Here is a 27,316-nt window from a genome sequence, read left to right as displayed (position 1 = left end):
CAAATGATTAACGTAATACGATAATCTATACACGTCAAGCAACTTTGCAGTGGAATGGCAACCGTAAACAAAACAAAATAATTAGCCATGGCAATAATTACAAGCAAGATGGTTTTAAAGGCCGTTCTCTTTATTGTGTTGGTCTTCTTTGTCTGTTTGTCTTTTTCGCCTGGGCCGGGGCGTTTCAGAGCCCTGAGAACTGAGAGGCAGCAGAAAAACATCACAGAGACATAGAGTACATTTTGGATGAAATACCCATAGAGATACATAGGTTTTGTGAAGGTGTACCAGGAGAATATGCAAGAAAGCAAGGTAATCGACCAGACAACACAACAGCAGGCTACCTTGTACCTCAAGGGTTTATAGCAAAGAAATAACACAGGATGGACAACCGCAACATAGCACTCGACACAGATGCAACATTGGAAGAGGGGACGAGCGGTATAGAGCAGGCCACGTGAGGACATGAAGACTTCAAGACAAAAGAAAACCCCCCAAAATCTGTAAACAATATAGAACAGGGTGAATAAACACATCATGACCTCAGATATAGCCAGGTTGAGAGAAAAGAAGTTGGAAGCCAAAGTCTCTCTGGCTCCTGTCAATATCAGCCACAGAACATAACCGTTCAGAAGAAGACTCAGGACACAGTTGACTAAAACTGCAGCCAGGAGTGCATCATCATAGGCAGACAGGTGGCTTGACAAGGTGGTGTTCATCCCGTGACTGTCAAGAAGAACAAGAGAAGCTTTACTTGATATGAAACTTTTCTTTGATTTTTTTGGCTTGTCAGTACAAAGTGTTAGCAAGAATGCATACTAACTATTTGTTAACAGCAAGCATTTACAATCATTTTAGAGGAAGTTCACAGCAGCAATATACTGAACATAAGTTAACAAACCTAATCCCTATAGTTCATACCTGGTTTAGTGCTGAGCAGTGTCTGGAGTTCTGGTCAAGCTGCAGTGAAGTGAAGTTCTGAATGACAAGCTGGGAGCAAAGGTTTGTACTGTTTGGTTTACTAATGACATAATCAAATACACTGCAAAAACAACAGATACACAACAAAAACAACAACACGCTAAAAGACCACATGGAAAATGGAAATTTTATCCAGCACCAACAGGAGTTATTCACATAGATGGCTGGGATAGATGATACCAGCTGTGACCCTGCACATGTTTGTAAAATGAGTTAATGGGTATTTGTCTACTGTTTTTTTGTGTTACCTACTACACAGGTTTTTTTTTGTGTTACCTACACAGGTTTGATTATTGAAATTAATACTGAGTGGATGTGTATACACTCACCGGCCACTTTATTAGGTGAGTGTATATATATACATTGTATATATATACACTCACAGACCACTATATTAGGTACAGCGGTTCCCTTTTTAAAATATTTTTACATCCAATGCTTACGTGTATACGGTCTTTTTTCTAACTTTTGCACATGGCCAATCTGGTAAGACTGAGGTTAAAGCGAGACAGTGGTAAAAAAGACTTAAGACTCGGTCACACTTTTATTTCCAATGTTTTGATACTCGCTTGAACATTTGCATGTTCAGATAGAGAGCTCATACGAACAAAATGAATGTAAATTATTATGAATTATTTAAACCAAGCATTCTTCGTATGCACTGCCTATGCCTGTAGACAAATATCCATTAACTTATTTTCTAAACATTTGCATCCATCCCAGCCATCTATGTGAATAACTCCTGTTGGTGCTGAATAAAATTTCCATTTCCCATGTGGTCTTTTAGCGTTTTGTTGTTTTGCAGTGTATTTGATTATGACATTAGTAATATGAGCTTTGGCTCCCAGCTTGTCATCCAGAACTTCACTTCACTGCAGCTTGACCAGAACTCCAGACACTGCTCAGCACTAAACCAGGTATGAACTATTGGGATTAAGTTTGTTAACTTATGTTCAGTATGTTGCTGCTGTGAACTTCCTCTAAAATGATTGTAAATGCTTGCTGTTAACAAATAGTTAGTAAACATTCTTTGCTAAAACTTTGTACTGACAAGCCAAAAAAAATCAAAGAAAGGTTGCATATCATATCAAGTAAAGCTTCTCTTGTTCTTCTTGACAGTCACGGGATGAACACCACCTTGTCTGCCTTTGATGAAGTTCTCCTGGCTTCAGTTTTAGTCAACTTTGTCCTGAGTCTTCCTCTGAACGGTTATGTTCTGTGGCTGATATTGACAGGAGCCAGAGAGACTTTGGCTTCCAACTTCTTTGCTCTCAACCTGGCTATATCTGAGGTCATGATGTGTTTATTATCCCTGTTCTATATTGTTTACAGATTTTGGGGGGTTTTCTTTTGTTTTGAAGTCTTAATTTTCTCACGTGGCCTGCTCTATACCGCTCGTCCCCTCTTCCAATGTTGCATCTGTGTCGAGTGCTATGTTGCGGTTGTCCATCCTATGTTATTTCTTCGCTTTAAATCCCTGAGGTACAAGGTAGCCTGCTGTTGTGTTGTCTGGCCGATTATCTTGCTTTCTTGCATATTCTCCCTGTTCACCTACACAAAACCTATGTATCTTTATGGGTATTTCATCCAAAATGTACTCTGTGCATCGGTAATGTTTTTCTGCTGCCTCTCAGTTCTCTGGGCTCTGAAACGCCCCGGCCCAGGCGAAAAAGACAAACAGACAAAGGAGACCAACACAATAAAGAGAACGGCCTTTAAAACCATCTTGCTTGTAATGATTGCAATGGCTAATTATTTCCTTTTGTATACGGTTGCCATTCCACTGCAAAGTTGCTTGACGTGTATAGACTATCGTAGTACCTTAACCATTTGTATAAGCTTAGCTTTACTAGCCGGCTTTATGCAGCCCCTCCTGTATCTCCACAGGGCAGGGAAACTTCCCTGCTTCAAGAAGGTCTAATTATCACTGTTAATAAACCTATGTACTGTATGTGTTTGATGTTGTGGTATAGTATAACATGCTGCAGCGTTTTCTGGTTCTTGTTGATTGTGATTTATATTTATATCAACAAGCACAAATTTGCAAATACTGATTGTTTCTTAGCTCTTTTTCTTATGTATTCAATCCGCTTTAATGTCAGTCTGTGAAAAAACACCATGGAGAAAAATATTGGTCTCATTAATCATAAACAGATGTCTGCTTGCATTTCATTGAATCTACTTGAGTCTCATTGTGGCACATGTTTTCATTGGTTGTGAGAGAGAAACAATAAATCTTTCTTCAATAAGATGTCGGTGGTTCATCTATTTTTAAATACTGTAATGGTGATGTGTGGGAATTAGTGTTTGATTTGGAAACACATGCTATCACAAACTACCATGGGTGGAGAAAATCGTGTTATAGTTATACTGTATAGTTATGGTTAGTTTTTTAAAATATGTTTTACATCCGATGCTTATGTGTTCACTGTCTATTTTTTTGCACATGGTATATCTGGTAAGACTGAGGTTAGAGCGAGATAGGGGTATTAAAAAAAAGAAAAGGAATAGAGATTTAAATGCAGGTCGGCAACAGAACAAAAACTCTCGCTGACGTGTTATCTCTTCATCCATCAATCCAGCCTTATCAACCCTTACCTTCCACCTCCCTACATAGGGCACACTTCCACTCGCATTCGGCACTCAATGTTGGCTTCCAATGTAAACCGTAAGTTGTGATATAAAACAATATGAATGTAATGCACTGACTTAAGACTTGGTCACACTTTTATCTGCAATACTGCAGCTGAGAATCATTTGCATGTTAAGATAGAGAGCTGATGTTAAGCAGGTAGTGAGAAGTAGCAGGGAGGAGCTTGGGTGGAGCTCAGACCTGAGTCTTCTGTTTACAAAACACTACTATGTAAAATACAGGCAAAGAGAGGAGGACTGTGCAGATAAACACACCACCACACTTTCTAATGGGGCAGAAGTGATCATTGAGAGTGATTGTTTTTGTGTGTGACTAATTATTGTTTTCATTAAAATGTTGCATAGTGTGCCTTTAACATACCTAAAATGCACATATTATTATGGTGAACTGCAGAGCCGGCCCGAGGCATAAGCGAACCAAGCGGTCGCTCAGGGCCCCCGACCGCCAGGGGGGCCCCCTGCAAAAAAAAAAAAAAAAAAAAAAAAAAAAAAAAAATGTAGTTTGTGTGTTTGATATTAACATCATATTATGCAAATGTGAGTTATCATACAAAAAAAGAATACAATATTTTGGTGTAAATAATTTATAGCCTAAAAATGTAATCAGTTCATCTGGGAGGTAATCCGAAATTATCTGATCATGTCGCGTTCACATCCATGCACAGTGTATTGAGTTTATTTAAAAACAATTGGAAATGGGGCTGCCCTCAGTTGCCCATGCACTGTGTATAGTCTATAGCCTATTTCAGCCTCGTCTGTGGAAAAAAAGATACAGTAGCTGGACAACAGAGTTCTTCTGCTTCGTTCCTCTCACTGCATTTAAATGCATTCATTATATTACAGAGAAATATGTCCCGTAAAAGAAAAAGAGCTCCAAGCCCAACCCAGAGGACCCTCCATAATATTTTATTTTATATTAATATTTTTATGGAAAATCCATGTGTCCTTCTTCAATAGCTTCTAATTCATCTGGCCCAGTGTCTCCAAATAATTTGTTCACACAAAATTTCTCATATTTAGCCTCTTAATTTTCCTCTCAAAGTACACCAGATTCATAGCCTGGAAATCCAGACCGTGATATCTTGAACGATAGAGGGTCTGGCCACGATCAATAGTAATTTCCAACTCAAGGGGCGGCTCCTACTCGTGCATTTCAAATGCCACTGCACGCAGTTGGATAGCACTACAACCAATCAGAGCGATGCACAAGGTGACGTAAGCCCCTTTCGTTTAGCGAACAGCTGTTAAACTGTTAAATTAAACGTTTGCCGTTGTCGGTCGGCAAAACAGAACATTCCACTTACTTGCTAATGAAAGATTTGAGTGCCGTCTTCCAAATCGTTAAGGGTCGAGGCCAAAGCAGTCTCAAACTCACACAACATATCCGCAGCCATCTTTGATGTTTACTATCACGGCTTCGACGTCGCATGCACGTCACTGTCGTCATCCGGTTACGTCCTCCCCAGAGTACCATATAAAGGGCTCTGGCACGCCCATATTAGATAGAACCAATTGAAACCATAGCCAGATTTCTGGTCTTCTTGATAAAGCTTCAACGGAGCGTGTCCAGACCAACACGCGCAGCAAATTTTATTTGCCAGCGCCTAGTGGCAGGTCTGGGAATGGCCAGGCTACCAGATTCATGCATTTCACTACCCTCCTATTGTACTGGGGTCAATTTGACCCCACAAGACATTTCTTTTGAGGGGAAAACATGTTTGTCATTCACCAAATGGTCTGAAAATTATAGGGGTTGTTCAATACTATGCTTTTGATGATTCCTATACATTTGAAGTGTTTTGATAAAATTATGGGTGTTTTATTGAATTTTATAACACCTGTTGTACTCTGGGGTCAATATGACCCCGCAGCACACAATGGTGCAATGGGGCAAAATGTCACACTATACTGCTTCTAACAGAGGAAATACCCGCCCCCCCCTTCTTCTAACGACATCCACACACACACACACACACCTACACACACACACAAACACACACACACACACCTACACACACACACACACACACACACACACACCTACACACACACACACACATACACACACACACACACACACACACACTTCACCAGCACACACACACGAGCACACACACGCACGCAAGTACGCACATACACACACACACACACACACACACAGACCCACACACACACACACAACACAGACACACACACACCCACACACACATACACACACACACCCACACACACACACATGCACATACCTGTACATGAGCACACACCCACGAGCGCACACACACGCACACGCACACACACATGCACACATGAGCACTCCCCCCCAAAAAAACACACACAGACACACACACAGACAGACCCAACACCTGTGCCTTTGATGTGTGGGGTCAAGCAATGGTTAGGAAAACAAAACACATAAACAGATCGTTTCTGGCAGACTCTGCACCATTTCAAATCGTAGTCTGAGACAGGCAGCATGATCAGTAGGTAGCAGGCTTTACCTAACAGGCTTGTGAGCTCATTTTGAACCAAGTTCAACAAAATGCAATGAAGTGAATCAGCAAAGATCACTCCATAACTACCGGCCTCGCATGCAACTGAGGGCCAAATCGAGGGTGACTCACTTCTAAAAAGTACATTTTTGCAAAGTTTTACATGGTGTAATGTTGTGTTGTGATGTTTATTATGTCAGGTAAAGAGTGAGGATAAAGTTGAGTATAAAACTGAAAAACTGAGATTAGTGATTATTTATGCTTTTTGCCTTAGAAACAGTCAAACCAGGCGAGAACTGACCCTGCCTGGTTTGACTGTCTAAATCAAAAAATGCATACTTTTATATAAACAAGGTCTGTTGGCCCTAAATTCAAAAACTAAGGGAAATATTTGTGGTAATGGGTTGGACTCAAGTCAGACTAAAGGTGTAACACAAAATTAATTGATAATTTATACTTTATAGGCTTTAAAAAACAGCCGAACTGGGCAGGGTCAATATGACCCCAGAGGACCATGGGTGTTTGTATTTGCTCCTATTAAAAAAATCTAAGTGATTCAAAAACAGTTTTTTCACTAACCTTTGACATAAGCCACTCTCTAATGAGTCATATAGTCAAAATCATGTAAAGGAATTTTATTTTTTTTTTTTTTTAATTTCAAATCGAAAAAATTGTATATTTTTATGTAAACAAGGTCCGTTGGCCTAAAATTCCAAAACTAAGGCAAATATTTGTGGTAATGGGTTGAACTCAAGTCAGAGTAAAGGTGTAACACAAAATGTATTGACAATTTATACTTTAGGCTTTAAAAAAACACCAAACCGTTTGGGGTCAATATGACCCCAGAGGACCATGGGTGTAAGTCTGTCGGGAGTACATTACAAGGGTTAAAAAGCTTCAAAAAATCTCCCGGGGGGGGCATACCCCCGGACCCCCCTAGGAGGGTCTGAATCTCCGCTGTCTAAAATTTTCGCACAGCTGCACAGTGGAGACACTAGCGGAAAACACTGGGTGTGTGAATGATATTTAACAAAGATCTAGTTTCTAGTTTCAGCAGCGCTAACATTGGAGAGGGGCCCCCTATTCACATTTCGCGTAGGGCCCCCTGAAGGCTTGGGCCGGCTCTGGTGAACTGTGTTGTATCTGTTAAGTTCAGCTATTATCTTAGGCAGGCCTTATACAGGGACTCACTTATAAGACCTTTGACAAGCTCAAGGCGTTCAAGTAATTTTGCTTAGGGCATAGGCGTGGTTTCAGAAGTGGCCGGGGGAACAAAAAAGTATATGTGCCCTTCTCTCCTCATAGTACAGAGGCGGTAAAGGGCACTTTTTTCAGCCCGGTGTCTGCAGTATGCTATATGTTGACTGAGAGGTGAAACAAAAGGCAAAACAGGTCAGAGAGTCACTTGAGGCTGATATAAATGAAATTGCTGTGAGCACAAGGCAATGACTAAGGACTCAGATAAGCATATTCATGTTTCAATCAAGCCACAGTTTCTCTCATATTTATTTTGGGCAGTAAGAGGACACTGATTAGTGAATGATCCCAACTGAATCGGGAAACACATTTGACAAACATTCACAATCTTTGCAACACAGGGGTGTTTAATCATTTTGTGGAAACAGTTTTGAAACAGTAACATTTTAGGACATACTTTGCATCATGCATTACATTTAAATTGAATTAATTGATTGACATCATGGGAAATACACTTTAATACAAGATTTTACACGTTTACCAACTAACCAATGTGTTTCGTGGCTGCTTCATTGGCCTTGGCTAGAGGCTGTTGAAATACATTTAACATTTCAAATTCAACTACAGTGTGTTTTATGTTGAACAATATTCAGTTGATGCTTTTCAAATAATGAGCTCAGACTCATTCTCTATGTTGGTCTAAAAATTATGGTTTTAAATCTATTTTTCATTTGTCAAATTATTGAAATAATAAAGTTGTTTTTTACCTGTGTACTGTATGTAATAACAGATAGTTTGTGATACATAATACAGTGCATCCTAAAATGTTATAGTTTGCATGTTTTGTTTTCTGTATGTAAAACATGTCAGACTTCTCATTTGAAATAATCACAATTCAAATTGGAAAGAGTTCTTGTACTTTTCAGTTTATACATCACGTCACATGGATCCTTCGGTTTGGATCGCTTCTTTATCTCAGTGACTTTAAAGACCTCATAAGGAGGAATCAGCCCTCACCTTCTGCATCTCCAAATTTAGAGAACATAGAGACGTCTGCTCCAAAACATGTGTAAATCTCAAAGCATGACTTGTCTCTGAAATGGTCAGGATTGGGGTACAGACGTAAGGAGCTAGACGCTAAAGAGCCTAAGCGAATATCCTTGTTGAGAACATCTTGGCTATAGTACTTGTCCATTCTACGGTGGCCGGACACACATCTTTCTGCCTCTACTGCCATCTATTACCTTCAGGGAAGAAATGTTGTTCCCTGCCCCTAAGACCCAAACAAGTCATGTCCGTTATTAGACTGTTGAATAAACAGCTTCAGACTTTTACCTATTCACCTTTCCCCCAACTCACTACGTACAGTATGTATTCTCCCTACCAACAGGGATTATAGTTTTTAAACTATTCATTTTCTTCTCGTGTCTGACTATTGACTATTTATTTATGAAGTATTTTGTGTTTAAATGAGCCTTACCACAAATGAAGTTGCCTTACAGGAAAAGTTCTTTGATTTGAATTAATTAAATAGTTTGGGGAAACATATATACATGTATATACAGTATATAGGTCCTCCTCATATAATTAGCATATTGTGATAAAGTTGATTATTTTCCATAATGTAATAATAATAATTGAACTTTCATATATTTTAGATTCATTGCACACCAACTGAAATATTTCAGGTCTTTTGTTGTTTTAATACTGATGATTTTGGCATACAGCTCATGAAAACCCCAAATTCCTATCTCAAAAAATTAGCATATCATGAAAAGGTACTCTAAACCAGCTCTTAACCTAATCATCTGAATCAACTAATTAACTCTAAACACCTGCAAAAGATTCCTGAGGCTTTTAAAAACTCCCAGCCTGGTTCATTACTCAAAACCGCAATCATGGTTAAGACTGCCGACCTGACTGCTGTCCAGAAGGCCATCATTGACACCCTCAAGCAAGAGGGTAAGACACAGAAAGAAATTTCTGAGCGAATAGGCTGTTCCCAGAGTGCTGTATCAAGGCACCTCAGTGGGAAGTCTGTGGGAAGGAAAAAGTGTGGCAGAAAACGCTGCACAACCAGAAGAGGTGAGGAGGATTGTGGAGAAGGGCCGATTCCAGACCTTGGGGGACCTGCGGAAGCAGTGGACTGAGTCTGGAGTAGAAACATCCAGAGCCACCGTGCACAGGCGTGTGCAGGAAATGGGCTACAGGTGCCGCATTCCCCAGGTCAAGCCACTTTTGAACCAGAAACAGCGGCAGAAGCGTCTGACCTGGGCTACAGAGAAGCAGCACTGGACTGTTGCTCAGTGGTCCAAAGTACTTTTTTCGGATGAAAGCAAATTTTGCATGTCATTCGGAAATCAAGGTGCCAGAGTCTGGAGGAAGACTGGGGAGAAGGAAATGCCAAAATGCCTGAAGTCCAGTGTCAAGTACCCACAGTCAGTGATGGTCTGGGGTGCCATGTCAGCTGCTGGTGTTGGTCCACTGTGTTTTATCAAAGGCAGGGTCAATGCAGCTAGCTATCAGGAGATTTTGGAGCACTTCATGCTTCCATCTGCTGAAAAGCTTTATGGAGATGAAGATTTAATTTTTCAACAAGACCTGGCACCTGCTCACAGTGCCAAAACCACTGGTAAATGGTTTACTGACCATGGTATTACTGTGCTCAATTGGCCTGCCAACTCTCCTGACCTGAACCCCATAGAGAATCTGTGGGATATTGTGAAGAGGAAGTTGAGAGACACCAGACCCAAAACTGTGGATGAGCTTAAGGCCGCTATCGAAGCATCCTGGGCCTCCATAACACCTCAGCAGTGCCACAAGGCAAGGCAAGGCAAGTGCCACAGGCTGATTGCCTCCATGCCACGCCGCATTGAAGCAGTCATTTCTGCGAAAGGATTCCCGACCAAGTATTGAGTGCATAACTGAATATAATTATTTGAAGGTTGACTTTTTTGTATTAAAAACACTTTTCTTTTATTGGTCGGATGAAATATGCTAATTTTTTGAGAGAGGAATTTGGGGTTTTCATGAGCTGTATGCCAAAATCATCAGTATTAAAACAACAAAAGACCTGAAATATTTCAGTTGGTGTGCAATGAATCTAAAATATATGAAAGTTCAATTATTATCATTACATTATGGAAAATAATCAACTTTATCACAATATGCTAATTATATGAGAAGGACCTGTATATATATATATATATATATATATATATATATATATATATATACACACACACACACACACACTCACCGGCCACTAGGTACAGCGGTTAGAGTTCCTTTTTTAAAATATTTAAAAAATATATATATTTTTCTAACTTTTGCACATGGCCAATCTGGTAAGACTGAGGTTAAAGCGAGATAGTGGTAAAAAAAAGGACTTAAGACTCGGTCACACTTTTATTTCCAATGTTTTGATACTTGCTTGCTTGCATGTTCAGATAGAGAGCTCATACGAACATAATGAATGTTAAATATTGAAGATGCCTGTAGACAAATATCCATTTACTTATTTTCTAAACATTTGCATCCATCCCAGCCATCTATGTGAATAACTCCTGTTGGTGCTGAATAACATTTCCATTTTCCATGTGGTCTGTTAGCGTTTTGTTGTTTTTGTTGTGTATCTGTTGTTTTTGCAGTGTATTTGATTATGTCATTAGTAAACCAAGCAATAAGAGCCTTTGCTCCCAGCTTGTCATCCAGAACTTCACTTCACTGCAGCTTGACCAGAACTCCAGACACTGCTCAGCACTAAACCAGGTATGAACTATTGGGATTAGGTTTGTTAACTTATGTTCAGTATATTGCTGCTGTGAACTTCCTCTAAAATGATTGTAAATGCTTGCTGTTAACAAATAGTTAGTAAACATTCTTTGCTAAAACTTTGTACTGACAAGCCAAAAATCAATGAAAAGTTGCATATCAAGAAAAGCTTCTCTTGTTCTTCTTGACAGTCACGGGATGAACACCACCTTGTCAAGCCACCTGTCTGCCTTTGAGGATGGACTCCTGGCTGCAGTTTTAGTCAACTTTGTCCTGAGTCTTCCTCTGAACGGTTATGTTCTGTGGCTGATATTGACAGGAGCCAGAGAGACTTTGGCTTCCAACTTCTTTGCTCTCAACCTGGCTATATCTGAGGTCATGGTGTGTTTATTCTCCCTGTTCTATATTGTTTACAGATTTTGGTGGGTTTTCTTTTGTTTTGAAGTCTTAATTTTTTCACGTGGCCTGCTCTATACCGCTCGTCCCCTCTTCCAATGTTGCATCTGTGTCGAGTGCTATGTTGCGGTTGTCCATCCTATGTTATTTCTTCGCTTTAAACCCCTGAGGTACAAGGTAGCCTGCTGTTGTGTTGTCTGGCCGATTACCTTGCTTTCTTGCATATTCTCCCTGTTCACCTACACAAAACCTATGTATCTTTATGGGTATTTCATCCAAAATTTACTCTGTGCATCGGTAATGTTTTTCTGCTGCCTCTCAGTTCTCTGGGCTCTGAAACGCCCCGGCCCAGGCGAAAAAGACAAACAGACAAAGAAGACCAACACAATAAAGAGAACGGCCTTTAAAACCATCTTGCTTGTAATGATTGCCATGGCTAATTATTTCCTTTTGTATACGGTTGCCATTCCACTGCAAAGTTGCTTGACGTGTATAGAATATCGTAGTACCTTAACCATTTGTGTAAGCTTAGCTTTACTAGCCGGCTTTATGCAGCCCCTCCTGTATCTCCACAGGGCAGGGAAACTTCCCTGCTTCAAGAAGGTCTAATTATCACTGTTACTAAACCTATGTACTGTATGTGTTTGATGTTGTAGTATAGTATAACATGCTGCAGCGTTTTCTGGTTCTTGTTGATTGTGATTTATATTAATATCAAAAAGCACAAATTTGCAAATACTGATTGTTTCTTAGCTCTTTTTCTTTTGTATTCAATCCGCTTTAATGTCAGTCTGTGAAAAAACACCATGGAGAAAAATATTGGTCTCATTAATCATAAACAGACGTCTGCTTGCATTTCATTGAATCTACTTGAGTCTCATTGTGGCACATGTTTTCATTGGTTGTGATAGGAAAACAATAAATCTTTCTTCAATAAGATGTCGGTGGTTCATCTTTGTTTAAATACTGTAATGGTGATGTGTGGGAATTAGTGTTTGATTTGGAAACACATGCTACCACAAACTACCATGGGTGGAGAAAATCGTTTTATAGTTATACTGTAGTTATGGTTAATTTTTTTAAATATATTTTACATCCGATGCTTATGTGTTCACTGTCTATTTTTTGCACATGGTAAATCTGGTAAGACTGAGGTTAGAAGATAGTGGTATAAAAAAAAAGAATAGAGATTTAAATGCAAGTCGGCAACAGAACAAAAACTCTCGCTGACGTGTTACCTCTTCATCCATCAATCCAGCCCTATCAACCCTTACCTTCCACCTCCCTAAATAGGGCACACTTCCACTCGCATTCGGCACTCAATGTTGGCTTCCAATGTAAACCGTAAGTTGTGATATAAAACAATATGAATGTAATGCACTGACTTAAGACTTGGTCACACTTTTATCTGCAATACTGCAGCTGAGAATCATTTGCATGTTAAGATAGAGAGCTGATGTTAAGCAGGTAGTGAGAAGTAGCAGGGAGGAGCTTGGGTGGAGCTCAGACCTGAGTCTTCTGTTTACAAAACACTACTATGTAAAATACAGGCAAAGAGAGGAGGACTGTGCAGATAAACACACCACCACACTTTCTAATGGGGCAGAAGTGATCATTGAGAGTGATTGTTTTTGTGTGTGACTAATTATTGTTTTCATTAAAATGTTGCATAGTGTGCCTTTAACATACCTAAAATGCACATATTATGGTGAACTAACTGTGTTGTATCTGTTAAGTTCAGCTATTATCTTATGCAGGCCTTATACAGGAACTCACTTATAAGTCCTTTGACAAGCTCAAGGTGTTCAAGTCATTTTGCTTAGGGCATAGGCGTGGTTTCAGAAGTGGCCAGGGGCACAAAAAAGTCTGAAGTACCTCATCCTTTTAATGTATATGTGCCCTTCTCTCCTCATAGTACAGAGGCGGTAAAGGGCACTTTTTTCAGCTCGGTGTCTGCAGTATGCTATATATTGACTGAGAGGTGAAACAAAAGGCAAAACAGGTCAGAGAGTCACTTGAGGCTGATATAAATGAAATTGCTGTGAGCACAAGGCAATGACTAAGGACTCAGATAAGCATATTCATGTTTCAATCAAGCCACAGTTTCTCTCATATTTCTTTTGGGTAGTAAGAGGACACTGATTAGTGAATGATTCCAATTGAATCGGGAAACACATTTGACAAACATTCACAATCTTTGCAACACAGGGGTGTTTAATCATTTTGTGGAAACAGTTTTGAAACAGTAACATTTTAGGACATACTTTGCATCATGCATTACATTTAAATTGAATTAATTGATTGACATCATGGGAAATACACTTTAATACAAGATTTTACACGTTTACCAACTAACCAATGTGTTTCGTGGCTGCTTCATTGGCTAGAGGCTGTTGAAATACATTTAATATTTCAAATTCAACTACAGTGTGTTTAATGTTGAACAATACTCAGTTGATGCTTTTCAAATAATGAGCTCAGCCTCAGTCTCTATGTTGGTCTAAAAATGATGGTTTTAAATCTATTTTTCATTTGTCAAATTATTGAAACAATAACGTTGTTTTTTACCTGGGTACTGTATGTAATAACAGATAGTTTGTGATACATAATACAGTGCATCCTAAAATGTTACAGTTTGCATGTTTTGTTTTCTGTATGTAAAACATGTCAGACTTCTTATTTGAAATAATAACAATTCAAATTGGAAAGAGGTGTTTCTGTACTCTTCAGTTTATACATCACATCACATGGATCCTCCTTTTTGGATCGTTTCTTTATCTCAGTGACTGTAAAGACCTCATAAGGAGGAATCAGCACCTCACCTTCTGCATCTCCAAATTCAGAGAACACAGAGATGTCTGCTCCAAAACATGTGCAAATCTCAAAGCATGACACCTTTCCGAATATCTCAGGCTTGGGATACGGAAGTAGGGAGCTGGACGTAAAAGAGCCTAAGCGAATCTCCTTGTTGAGAACATCTTGGCTATAGTACTTGTCCATTCTACGGTGGCCGGACACACATCTTTCTGCCTCTACTGCCATCAATTACATTCAGGGAAAAAATTTTGTTCCCTGCAACTAAGACCCAAACAAGTCATGTCCGTTATTAGACTGTTGAATAAACAGCCCCCCCCCCCCCCCCCCATCGCTTCAGACTTTTACCTATTCACCTTTCCCCCAACTCACTACGTACAGTATGTATTCTCCCTACCAACAGGGATTATAGTTTTTAAACTATTCATTTTCTTCTCGTGTCTGACTATTGACTATTTATTTATGAAGTATTTTGTGTTTAAATGAGCCTTACCACAAATGAAGTTGCCTTACAGGAAAAGTTCTTTGATTTGAATGAATTAAATAGTTTGGGGAAACATATATACATGTATATATATACAGTATATGTATACCCACATATATATATATATATATATATATATATATATATATATATATATATATATATATATTAGTGGTGGGCCGTTATCGGCGTTAACGTGCTGCGTTAATGCAAGACTCTTATCGGCGATAAAAAAAATATCGCCGTTAATCTCTTATTCCACCTCCTGTTCGGCTCAGGGGAGATAATAATAGCCGGGGGCCGTTGTTGACACTTGAGGAGCCTTTATTCTCTCACACACCCGCCGCTCTCTCTCTCCATCACTTGCCCACGACACAATCGGGTATTGGAACGCAGGGTGGGTGTGTGTGGCCACCGGTCGCCACGTGACTATAAGTTTCCAAGTTTTAAACACTTCTATCTCTTCAACGTCAACGTCACCGTACCCGAATCCTAAATATCCCCATAGCAGACGCTATATTTCATCGGGGGGGAAACTTTGTTTTGCGCCACAGTTCGGCCGTAATGCTGCTGCACACATACACACACACACAGACACAGGCGCACACACACACGCTGCATGACAGAGACGAGGGGCGCTACCAAAAAGACGAGAGGAGCGGTTGGAGCAGTTGGAGCGTTTAGAGACACATGCGTGCACATTTATTTACATAAAATCGCAATCGCAGTCATTTGTGCAGTTATGTAAAATGTTTCACTAAGGAAAATTACAGAAAAAGTAACGCACAGTGACTTTGATGAGTAATTTTAATCTGATTACTGGTTTGGAGATAGTAACGCGTTAGATTACTTGTTACTGAAAAAAGAGGTCCGATGCCGGTTACTCGTTACTAAGTAACATCTTGTTGAACATTATTTATTTTCATCACCAATTATCATAGTAGAACAGCTTCCTCAAGCAGTTTGTGATGCATGTTGGAAACAGGAGATGAGCCCCTGGTCTGATGCGCCACCTGGCTTGAGAAACACGTTCTCAAAGACTTACTTTGAGTCATTATTTAGGGAGCACACACATATTATGAATGAATTCAAATGAGCCATTTTAATCTAGATTAATCTAGATTAATTCCAAAATTAATCTAGATTAATCTAGATTAAAAAAATTAATCTATGCCCACCTCTAATATATATATATATACACACACACACACACACACACACACACACACTCACCGGCCACTAGGTACAGCGGTTAGAGTTCCTTTTTTAAAATATTTAAAAAATATATATATTTTTCTAACTTTTGCACATGGCCAATCTGGTAAGACTGAGGTTAAAGCGAGATAGTGGTAAAAAAAAGACTTAAGACTCGGTCACACTTTTATTTCCAATGTTTTGATACTCGCTTGAACATTTGCATGTTCAGATAGAGAGCTCATACGAACATAATCAATGTTAAATATTGAAGAAGTGTAATCCTTGAGCTTCAATGTGTTAACGCATCCTTACTTTTCTTATTTTGTTTTCCTTTTTTATTTTGCAAAGCAATTTTGTTAAGGATATTTTGAATTATTTAAACCAAGCATTCTTCACACTGCCTATGCCTGTAGACAAATATCCATTAACTTATTTTCTAAACATTTGCATCCATCCCAGCCATCTATGTGAATAACACCTGTTGGTGCTGAATAAAATTTCCATTTTCCATGTGGTCTTTTAGCGTTTTGTTGTTTTTGTTGTGTATTTGTTGTTTTTGCAGTGTATTTGATTATGTCATTAGTAAACCAAGCAATAAGAGCCTTTGCTCCCAGCTTGTCATTCAGAACTTCACTTCACTGCAGCTTGACCAGAACTCCAGACACTACTCAGCACTAAACCAGGTATGAACTATAGGGATTAAGTTTGTTAACTTATGTTCAGTATGTTGCTGCTGTGAACTTCCTCTAAAATGATTGTAAATGCTTGCTGTTAACATATAGTTAGTATGCATTCTTTGCTAAAACTTTGTACTGACAAGCCAAAAAAAATCAAAGAAAAGTTGCATATCATATCAAGTAAAGCTTCTCTTGTTCTTCTTGACAGTCACGGGATGAACACCACCTTGTCAAGCCACCTGTCTGCCTTTGATGATGGACTCCTGGCTGCAGTTTTAGTCAACTTTGTCCTGAGTGTTCCTCTGAACGGTTATGTCCTGTGGCTGATATTGACAGGAGCCAGAGAGACTTTGGCTTCCAACTTCTTTTCTCTCAACCTGGCTATATCTGAGGTCATGGTGTGTTTATTCACCCTGTTCTATATTGTTTACAGATTTTGGTGGGTTTTCTTTTGTTTTGAAGTCTTAATGTTCTCACGTGGCCTGCTCTATACCGCTCGTCCCCTCTTCCAATGTTGCATCTGTGTCGAGTGCTATGTTGCGGTTGTCCATCCTGTGTTATTTCTTCGCTTTAAACCCCTGAGGTACAAGGTAGCCTGCTGTTGTGTTGTCTGGCCGATTACCTTGCTTTCTTGCATATTCTCCCTGTTCACCTACACCAAACCTATGTATCTTTATGGGTATTTCATCCAAAATTTACTCTGTGCATCGGTAATGTTTTTCTGCTGCCTCTCAGTTCTCAGGGCTCTGAAACGCCCCGGCCCAGGCGAAAAAGACAAACAGACAAAGAAGACCAACACAATAAAGAGAACAGCCTTTAAAACCATCTTGCTTGTAATGATTGCCATGGCTAATTATTTCCTTTTGTATACGGTTGCCATTCCACTGCAAAGTTGCTTGACGTGTATAGACTATGGTAGTACCTTAACCATTTGTGTAAGCTTAGCTTTACTAGCCGGCTTTATGCAGCCCCTCCTGTATCTCCACAGGGCAGGGAAACTTCCCTGCTTCAAGAAGGTCTAATTATCACTGTTAATAAACCTATGTACTGTATGTGTTTGATGTTGTGGTATAGTATAACATGCTGCAGCGTTTTCTGGTTCTTGTTGATTGTGATTTATATTTATATCAAAAAGCCCAAATTTGCAAATACTGATTGTTTCTTAGCTCCTTTTCTTTTGTATTCAAAACGCTTTAATGTCAGTCTGTGAAAAAACACCATGGAGAAAAATATTGGTCTCATTAATCATAAACAGACGTCTGCTTGCATTTCATTGAATCTACTTGAGTCTCATTGTGGCACATGTTTTCATTGGTTGTGATAGGAAAACAATAAATCTTTCTTCAATAAGATGTCGGTGGTTCATCTTTGTTTAAATACTGTAATGGTGATGTGTGGGAATTAGTGTTTGATTTGGAAACACATGCTACCACAAACTACCATGGGTGGAGAAAATCGTTTTATAGTTATACTGTAGTTATGGTTAGTTTTTTAAAATATGTTTTACATCCGATGCTTATGTGTTCACTGTCTATTTTTTTGCACATGGTAAATCTGGTAAGACTGAGGTTAGAGCGAGATAGGGGTATTAAAAAAAAGAAAAGGAATAGAGATTTAAATGCAGGTCGGCAACAGAACAAAAACTCTCGCTGACGTGTTATCTCTTCATCCATCAATCCAGCCTTATCAACCCTTACCTTCCACCTCCCTACATAGGGCACACTTCCACTCGCATTCGGCACTCAATGTTGGCTTCCAATGTAAACCGTAAGTTGTGATATAAAACAATATGAATGTAATGCACTGACTTAAGACTTGGTCACACTTTTATCTGCAATACTGCAGCTGAGAATCATTTGCATGTTAAGATAGAGAGCTGATGTTAAGCAGGTAGTGAGAAGTAGCAGGGAGGAGCTTGGGTGGAGCTCAGACCTGAGTCTTCTGTTTACAAAACACTACTATGTAAAATACAGGTAGAGAGAGGAGGACTGTGCAGATAAACACACCACCACACTTTCTAATGCAGCAGAAGTGATCATTGAGAGTGATTGTTTTTGTGTGTGACTAATTATTGTTTTCATTAAAATGTTGCATAGTGTGCCTTTTACATACCTAAAATGCACATATTATGGTGAACTAACTGTGTTGTATCTGTTAAGTTCAGCTATTATCTTATGCAGGCCTTATACAGTACAGGAACTCACTTATAAGTCCTTTGACAAGCTCAAGGTGTTCAAGTCATTTTGCTTAGGGCATAGGCGTGGTTTCAGAAGTGGGCAGGGGCACAAAAAAGTCTGAAGTACCTCATCCCTTTAATGTACTTCTCTCCTCATAGTACAGAGGCGGTAAAGGGCACTTTTTTCAGCCCGGTGTCTGCAGTATGCTATATGTTGACTGTAGGGCTGGCCCGAATTATTCGAATATTCGAATACTCGTTCGGAAAATTAGTATTCGGAGCTTCGTTTTTTTTTTTTTTTTTTTTTTTTTTTTTTTTCAAATTTTTTTTGCAAGAAGCTAGTACTGCAATATAATGTCATCAAATAATTTTATATTTGGATATAAAAGTTAGTAATATTGTAGTAGTAGTAGTAGTAGTAGTATTGCTCATTTAGGAGGATATTACATCACTAAGTGTCATAGCGCATCCATTACTTCACCTCCGAGCGCGTAAATCTTCAACAAAATATGCAGATACTGTCAAAATCGGTTCCAGGGAGTATATAGGGATTATTAACGTTTAAAAAAAAAAAAAAAAAAAAAATTATTTAATTTTTTTTTTTTTTTTTTTTATGTTGTTTTTGATGGTGTGTTTTTCTGGAACGAATATTCGAATATTCGCTCGGAAAAACCAACGAATATTCGAAGCCTGAAAAATGGTATTCGGGCCAGCCCTAGTTGACTGAGAGGTGAAACAAAAGGCAAAACAGGTCAGAGAGTCACTTGAGGCTGATATAAATTAAATTGCTGTGAGCACAAGGCAATGACTAAGGACTCAGATAAGCATATTCATGTTTCAATCAAGCCACAGTTTCTCTCATATTTATTTTGGGTAGTAAGAGGACACTGATTAGTGAATGATTCCAATTGAATCGGGAAACACATTTGACAAACATTCACAATCTTTGCAACACAGGGGTGTTTAATCATTTTGTGGAAACAGTTTTGAAACAGTAACATTTTAGGACATACTTTGCATCATGCATTACATTTAAATTGAATTAATTGATTGACATCATGGGAAATACACTTTAATACAAGATTTTACACGTTTACCAACTAACCAATGTGTTTCGTGGCTGCTTCATTGGCTTTGGCTAGAGGCTGTTGAAATACATTTAACATTTCAAATTCAACTACAGTGTGTTTTATGTTGAACAATACTCGGTTGATGCTTTTCAAATAATGAGCTCAGCTTTGCACTGTCTCTATGTTGGGCTTAAAATTATGGAAGAACACAGATCCATTATAACACTAACATAATGTTAACAATTCATTTTCATATATCAATTAGATTGTGCTTCTACACTGCACAATACAACCTCCACACTGCTGGCTATTCAACTTCAACAATTCTAATTCTAATTTTCATTTGTCAAATTATTGAAATAATTAAGGTGTTTTTTTACCTGTGTTTACCACCTGTATGTAATAACAGATAGTTTGTGATACATAATACAATACATCCTAAAATGTTAATTTACAAGTTTTGTTTTCTGTATGATAAACACGTCAGACTGCTTTTTTGAAATAATCACAATTCAAATTGGAAAGAGTTTTCTTTGTACTCTTCAGTTTATACATCACGTCACATGGATATGGATCCTCCGGTTTGGATCGCTTCTTTATCTCAGTGACTTTAAAGACCTCATAAGGAGGAATCAGCACCTCACCTTCTTCTTCAAATTTAGAGAACGCAGAGATGTCTGCTCCAAAACATGTGTAAATCTCAAAGCATGACTTGTCTCCGAATATTTCAGGGTGGAGGTACTGACCTCTTGAGCTGGACGCAAAAGAGCCTAAACGAATCTCCTTGTTGAGAACATCTTGGCTAAAGTAATCGTTCGTTCTACGGTAGCCGGTCACACATCTTTCTTCCGGAGGTTTGTTCCTGTTGCGGGTTTCCACGGCACTCGTCAGGAAAAAGTGAAGAGTGTGATACTGGAATAAGGTATTGTACTCAGATTTCTGGGCTCGAACTGCTGTATTGAAATCAGCATAAATATTCTTTTCACCAGAAGTATAAACTCGAATAGCCATAAACTGTTCTTTCCTACCAATGCGTATCTCTGCCCGCCATCTCTTCCTGGTGTATTCCTCTGCTTCTTGCCAGGCATTTTTGAATTTGCTGACCATGTTCTTCTCATTCTGCAGGAAATCTTTCAGCACCTTTTTCTTCATGCCGACATTGCAGCCATGGTACATGTCATCAACAGAGTTTGGAGCCATGTCCAGGGGCAGGACATTATTTGGGCTTCTATGGACACCAGCTTTAGATCCACTGGCCCCCTTTAAGGAAATAAAAGTCATTATAGCAACAAATTATCTTGTTTTATGGTGCACAGTAGTTAGCAGGCAATCATCATAAATATATGTACACTACCATTGCGATTCCTTTGGAGACTCCATAAGTAATCAGAACTGCTGCCCAAACTGCCATCACTGCCATCTTCACCAGAGTAGAAACCTGCAGACAGAGTTCTGAACTTCCCTGTCTGAAAGGTAACTTATATAGGAAGAAGTTAAGAAAGTCAAACATTGGGTGTAAGATAAAACAGCTCATTTATTTCATGTAAAAAAAGAAGAGACCATTTTTTGCATATGATATGCAAATGTGCCATGAATGTGAACTAAAGGGCTTATCTTTCCCACTGAAATCTGATAGTGCTGTGGTAGCAATGTATTAAGCTGGAGGTAAGAGAGCCAAAAAGAGACAACCAAAGAAAAAAAGTCCAACCTTCTGTGTTCCTGTAGAATTCTTAACAAAAGTTTAGTTTTACATTATCAGCCTGCATATAAGCAAAGCCTTTAAATACACATGTACACTGTTTCTCTATTCCCTCAATTACCTTTAATCATCTGCATCAACTTTCCAGACTCTTAGCATGAAGAAATTGACAAATTTTTATTTTTTCTATTTTATTTATTTGCACAATAAAAACAACAACAAAAAACATAGGCAACACAAATATAACATATATTAAAATACAAAGAAAAAGTAGACTTAAAAAAATGCAGTTTGTCATAACAACCAGTAAATGGACGGTTGTTGACCTTTAGCTGAAGTTTAATGATCATTCTTGGCAAAGAAAAAGTTTTAACACATTCATCATCACCAGGAAATGCTGAAATGTAGCTGGCCTGTGTAGTCTCCTTCTTTTGGTAAAAACATTACGACTTGGGGGGGTGCTCGTGGTGTAGAGGTTAAAGCGGAGCCTTAATATTTGATCCCATCTATCCTGAATGTATATATGAATGTGAAAATGAGTTGGAGAATCATTGGAGCAGCCCCAGACCACTCTCACAGCCATGTTTGGATTTAAATGAATTAAATAGTTGGGGAAACTGTCCAGTAAATGCAAATTATTTATAAGCAGAGATGTATGTTAGGCATCCATGCTAAAGGCTAAGGGGAATATGAGTTTAAATACGAATCCATATATTATATATTTCTTATTTCTATGGCATTATTAAGTATTTTATCTTTCAGTGTTTTTATAAGCATTGATTGTGAAAGTCACTTTGACAATAAAGCCTTTATTTTTCAAAAGCCATGTTAAGGTAGGCAGCTATTATACTAGAGGAACTCCGGGTCACATAGTATTAGCTGTAATTTTGTATTTCAATGTCATTTATACTTTAATGCATTTTCTATGAAGATCTTCTAAACTTTTGTGGAACGCTCACAGAGTGACTCATTCTCCTATTATCTCAACTTAGTTCATTTGCAAGGGTAGTGATCCAAACTTGCAAAACTGCTTTACATGTTCTCCCTGTAACAGATATGAAGCACGGCCATGCAAACCTACAGGTGTTGGAGGGAGTCAAGCAGCAAACTATGACAGAAATGTTAGAAAATTATATATTGTTCACAGTAGTGTATAGGCTATATTGGGAAAACCTTAAGTGTTGGGAAAGTAAACAGTGTCGGCTGGATTTAAAAATTCTCTTTTGCTAAGACAGAAATCAAAATATTATGAGTGCACTAAAAATATACATAGTTGAGGTCACATTTAAAATATGTGTGGAGCAATTTATTCTATTCTACCTGAAAACTGTATAATTAGACACGTATTAGATAACGGAAGGATTTCTCGAGAATTTTGAATTTTTTTATTTGGTAATTAGTTTATTACAAGCTAGTAGGTCATGCTTTAACTGTCCCACATTTTCTACAACCAAACTATTCATTCTGTGTTAAAACTAAACAAAAACCATTAAACATATTATTTGTCCATATACCTCCCAAGAAGAGAAGAGCATTTTCACCTTAATGCAGTGCTTACTGAGAAGTATTACCAAATGAGCTTACAATGTGTCCAAATAACTTAAATTAAGTAGTTAATTTAATAATATATTGAACATTCAGTAAACTGAACTCACAACAACCATCATTTCTGAAATAACCTCTGAAAACTTGTTGAGAAGAAACACCCTTCAATGAGAGCACAGTCTCTGTAGTCTTCACTGACTTAGGGGGTAATACAACATCAAGCAGTTAATGATGTTAAACATTGGGTGAAAGATAAGACAGCTCACTGGTGGTGTCGAATACGAGAGAGGTGGCAGTTTGCCTAGATAAACATGTTCTTAAAAGGGAATGTAAGGCCTTATCTTTACAACTGTGCAGTGTACAGCCACTGGTGTCTACTCTAGAACATGTGACAATGCCAACTAAGTCTGCTAGCACTGTGGCAGCAAAGCATTTAGCTGGAGGCAAGAGAGTCATAGAAGAAAAGATAAAGAAAAACGTTTGAACTTCCTGTTAGGGAACAATGGAAATGTGTGAAAATTAAATTTGGTTGGGTTGATTTCTTCACACAAGTCAGAGAATGTGAAAGAAATTATCAAAATAAATAACTTTTCAAAATAATAAACGTAAGTCTGTTGAACGGAGTCTCTACAGGTGCATCTAAATAAAAATGGAATATTAATGAAAAGTAATTTTTCTCTGTAGCCTACTTTCATTTAAAAAAAGGGAATCTTTCATATTTTCAAGATTCATTAGACATAAAAGTGAATTTGGAATTTTCAGAAGGTTTAAATTTCTGAATTATAAATCCTTTTTCGATTTGTTCATGTGATATTCTTATATTTTGAGATTATTTATTATTTATTTATTTTATTCCATGAGTTGTAATGCGTTATCATGAAACTTTAAACAAAAGAAATACTTAAAATATTTCACTTTTTGTAATGAATCTTGAATATACAAGAGTTTCCCTTTTTTAATGGACTTTTTTCCATGATATTCAGTTTTTTTAGATGAACCTGTAAAGAATTATGTTCACTGTTACTCTTACCTTCTTAATAAGCTTCAACCTGCTCAACCAACTATGTATACTGCCCAACAAGATATGCAGCAGTAGCATACTCTACCAAATCAATCAAATTAATTACTTTTAAAACTCCATAAACTTAACATAAATAAATTATTTTCTCATATGTATATGAGACCATGTACTAAAGACACATTGACATACCAACCAATACATGGACAGTCATCAACCATTAGCTCAGCATTTGGGACCTCTCCTGGCAGAGAAAATATAAATTTTGTAATGTTATAAGCTTATCTGGAACTTGAATATTGATAGGCGGAACAGCAGTCTCTTCTCTCACACGTCTCTCATTTGCAAGAGAAATGATCCAAAGCTGCAAAACTGCTTTACATGTCGCCCTGTAACAGACACGAAGCACGGCCATGCAAACCTACAGGTGTTGGAGGGAGTCAACCAGCAAACCACGTGTAGTAACAAGCAAATATTTAAGATGGAAGTTACATTTAGAAAATGCATGGAGCAAGTTCTTCTATTCTACCTGGCCCATTTCAGGCTCAATAATCTAACTTCATGGGAAATAAACAAAGGATTTCTGGAGACTGTGTAACTTGATGCAGTATATGCTGTGATGTGTTTGCTTAAATTGTAAACTAATCTGATAAAACATTCAGCTTCTTAATTTAGCTAGGATGAACTTTTGAAATATCTCTGAAACAGTCTAATTTTTCCTCTGATGATCACAAATGACATGTAACAGCAAATGAGACCATCAGTGCAACGAATGCTATTTTTATATCGTTTTTTTGTAATTCCCTAGTCTGGGTATGCCTCACCAGGTTCAAACATTTCCAAGTCGCTACTGTGTTCACCTCCCGCTGCATGCGGTGAGTAAAAAACATCCTTCAGGACAATCTACACCCAGCTCACCACCTGTTTCAACCATTGCCCTCTGGGAGAATATATAGGTCCATCAGGGCCAAAACTAGCAGGCTGGCCAACAGTCTATACCCCCAGGCAGTCAGGCTGCTAAATGGACAGTCCTTAATTGTATGAAGGAAAAAAAGCATTACAAAAACTTTTGTTTTTCGGATTTCTTTTTATGAAGTTTTACAATTTATTTGTTTTCCGTTGCACTGTATCCAACTGCAGTTTTGGTTATTATTATGTTAAAATACTGAAATTTCCCATGTTAATAATACTGCAAAGGTCAACGATGTCACACACTTATTTCAAGTCGCTTTTATATCCAAATTCCTTTTGAAAAATAAATTAAATCACAAATCTGGTGCTTTCAAATTTGAAACCCTAAATGCACGACCTACACAGTTCAGAAAAGGGCACAATTCAAATTGGAAAGCGCTCTTCTTATGCTCTTCACTTTATAGACCACCTCACACGGAAGACTCTTCCGGTTGGATCTCCTGTCAATCCTAGTGACTTTGAAAACTTCGTAAGGAGGGATCAGGGCTTCTCTCTCCGACTCCCCGAGCTTAGAGTAGAGTGAGATGTCTGCTCCGGAGCACGTGACAATCTCAAAGCACGACTTGTCTCCGAACCTTTCAGCGCTGGGGTACCAACCCATCGAGCTGGAGGTGAAAGAGCCGAAGCGTAAGGCCTTGTTGAGAACATCTTGGCTAAAGGAGGTGTTGACTCTACGGTAGCCGGTGAGACATCTCTCTGCGTCAGGTTTGCGTCCGTTGAGGGTTTGAAGGGCGTCGGTCAGGAAAAAGTGCAGTGCGTGATACCTGAACGTGGTCTTGTACTTAGATTTCTGGGTTCGAACTGCATTATTGAAATCAAGATAGATTTTTGGTTTGTCGAGGCTATATGCATAAATGGCCATGATCCGCTCTTTCCCCAGGGAGGTGGAAGGTTGCTTTCCCTTTTTATGCTTCCATTTTTTGTTGTAGTACTTTTCCGCTTCAGCCCAGGCCAGGAGAAAGGATTTGTCTTTGTTCTTCTCATTCGGCAGGTACTCCTTCTTCACCGTGTACTCCATCTTATCTTTGCAGCCAGAGTACATGTCATCAACACAGTTCGGAGCCAAATCTAGCAGACCTTTTAACACAGGTGCTGCAAAGTCCTGAAAAAAAAGTAGAAATTAAAAAAAATAAATAAAAATTAAATTAAATTAAATGAAGGCTGTCACTTCAGCAAGGGGTCAGACAACCTATACACTACCTTTGCATTTCCTTTAAAGGCTCCATATGTCATCAGCAGTGCTGCCCACAATGCAATCATTGCCATCATTCACCAGCAGAGAAACCTGCACACAAATATACATCTTTCAGTTAACACATTTCCTGTGTAAATCTTTCATTGTTTTTTGTTGTTGTTGTTGTGGACCAAACCCTCAGGACACAATAGGAAGAAATCAGCTACTTTAATTCACTTACCACAGGTTCTCAAAGGGTGTAGTGCCATTTGGGTGACTTGTGACTGTTTTTAGGTGAGCTCCTGCTTGTCTTTAACCAGCTGCAGGTCATTCCAATCAGGGGTGGGACCTTTAGTAGAACTGTAGGGTCAACTCCTTCCTTCTGTGATTGTAATGAATTGTTGTGTCTTTGGATCAGGGAATTGTTCCGTTTTAACTTAAATGGCCATAAGGTAAGAGTGTCTTAGTGTTTTCAAGTATCCCTTAAATTACCATTGTTAGAACACATTTTGTTTTGTTTTTATGTATGAGTCATGAACATTGAAATCAGTCACATGAAATAATCACTTAACTTGCAGGTAAATGTATTTCTGCCGGAAATGCCATCAACACAAGCATCCAACTTTAATGTTTTTGTCCAATATGTGGTAATGCTCACAGTGATGTTACAGCAGGAATTTACATACTGTACAGTACAAACTTAGTGTTTATCAACAATATTTTTTTGGTCCTGAATAAAAAATTTAAAAAATCTACAAATATTATACATAAATGACAATGTGTTTTACATTATTGCCAGAAAATACATAATTATATTACATTATATACAATGGGGTAGTTTGTGTGGTGTGTGCATGTTGTTATGGTAGGAATTGTACTATTTAAACCATACATTCCACATGTCAAAGCAGTGAATCAGAAACTTTATTAAAGAATTAAATTAAACTTCCTTGATAACAATAATGATAGTAAAACATGTTTTAGAAAAGGTATCAATATTA

At 38.3% G+C, this 27,316-nt stretch overlaps 2 protein-coding genes across 2 annotated transcripts; one reads left to right on the top strand and one right to left on the bottom strand.

Moving 5' to 3' along the window:
* Positions 1–383: 383 nt before the first annotated feature.
* On the top strand, positions 384–17,683 carry LOC307251457 (G-protein coupled receptor 4-like; the record flags this gene model as incomplete). Its single annotated transcript, XM_080028828.1, has 4 exons — positions 384–457; positions 2,101–2,280; positions 16,870–17,526; positions 17,650–17,683. 4 exons carry the CDS (start codon positions 384–386, stop codon positions 17,681–17,683), a joined length of 945 nt encoding a protein of 314 aa, XP_079884954.1.
* Positions 17,684–20,390: 2,707 nt separating this feature from the next.
* LOC307251456 (uncharacterized protein) lies at positions 20,391–26,652 on the bottom strand (the record flags this gene model as incomplete). Its single annotated transcript, XM_080028827.1, has 4 exons — positions 26,557–26,652; positions 26,342–26,426; positions 25,500–26,243; positions 20,391–21,167 (listed from the first exon to the last, which is right to left on the bottom strand). Exons 2-4 carry the CDS (start codon positions 26,408–26,410, stop codon positions 20,391–20,393), a joined length of 1,590 nt encoding a protein of 529 aa, XP_079884953.1. The 5' UTR covers positions 26,411–26,426; positions 26,557–26,652.
* Between the last annotated feature and the right edge of the window lie 664 nt (positions 26,653–27,316).

This window comes from Ammodytes marinus (genome assembly GCF_949987685.1).
Source record: "Ammodytes marinus genome assembly, chromosome: 6".
Taxonomy (NCBI): Eukaryota; Metazoa; Chordata; class Actinopteri; order Uranoscopiformes; family Ammodytidae; genus Ammodytes; species Ammodytes marinus.
The sequence above is the reverse complement of the archived record's forward strand: the minus strand, read 5'-3'. Positions and strand labels throughout refer to the sequence as shown.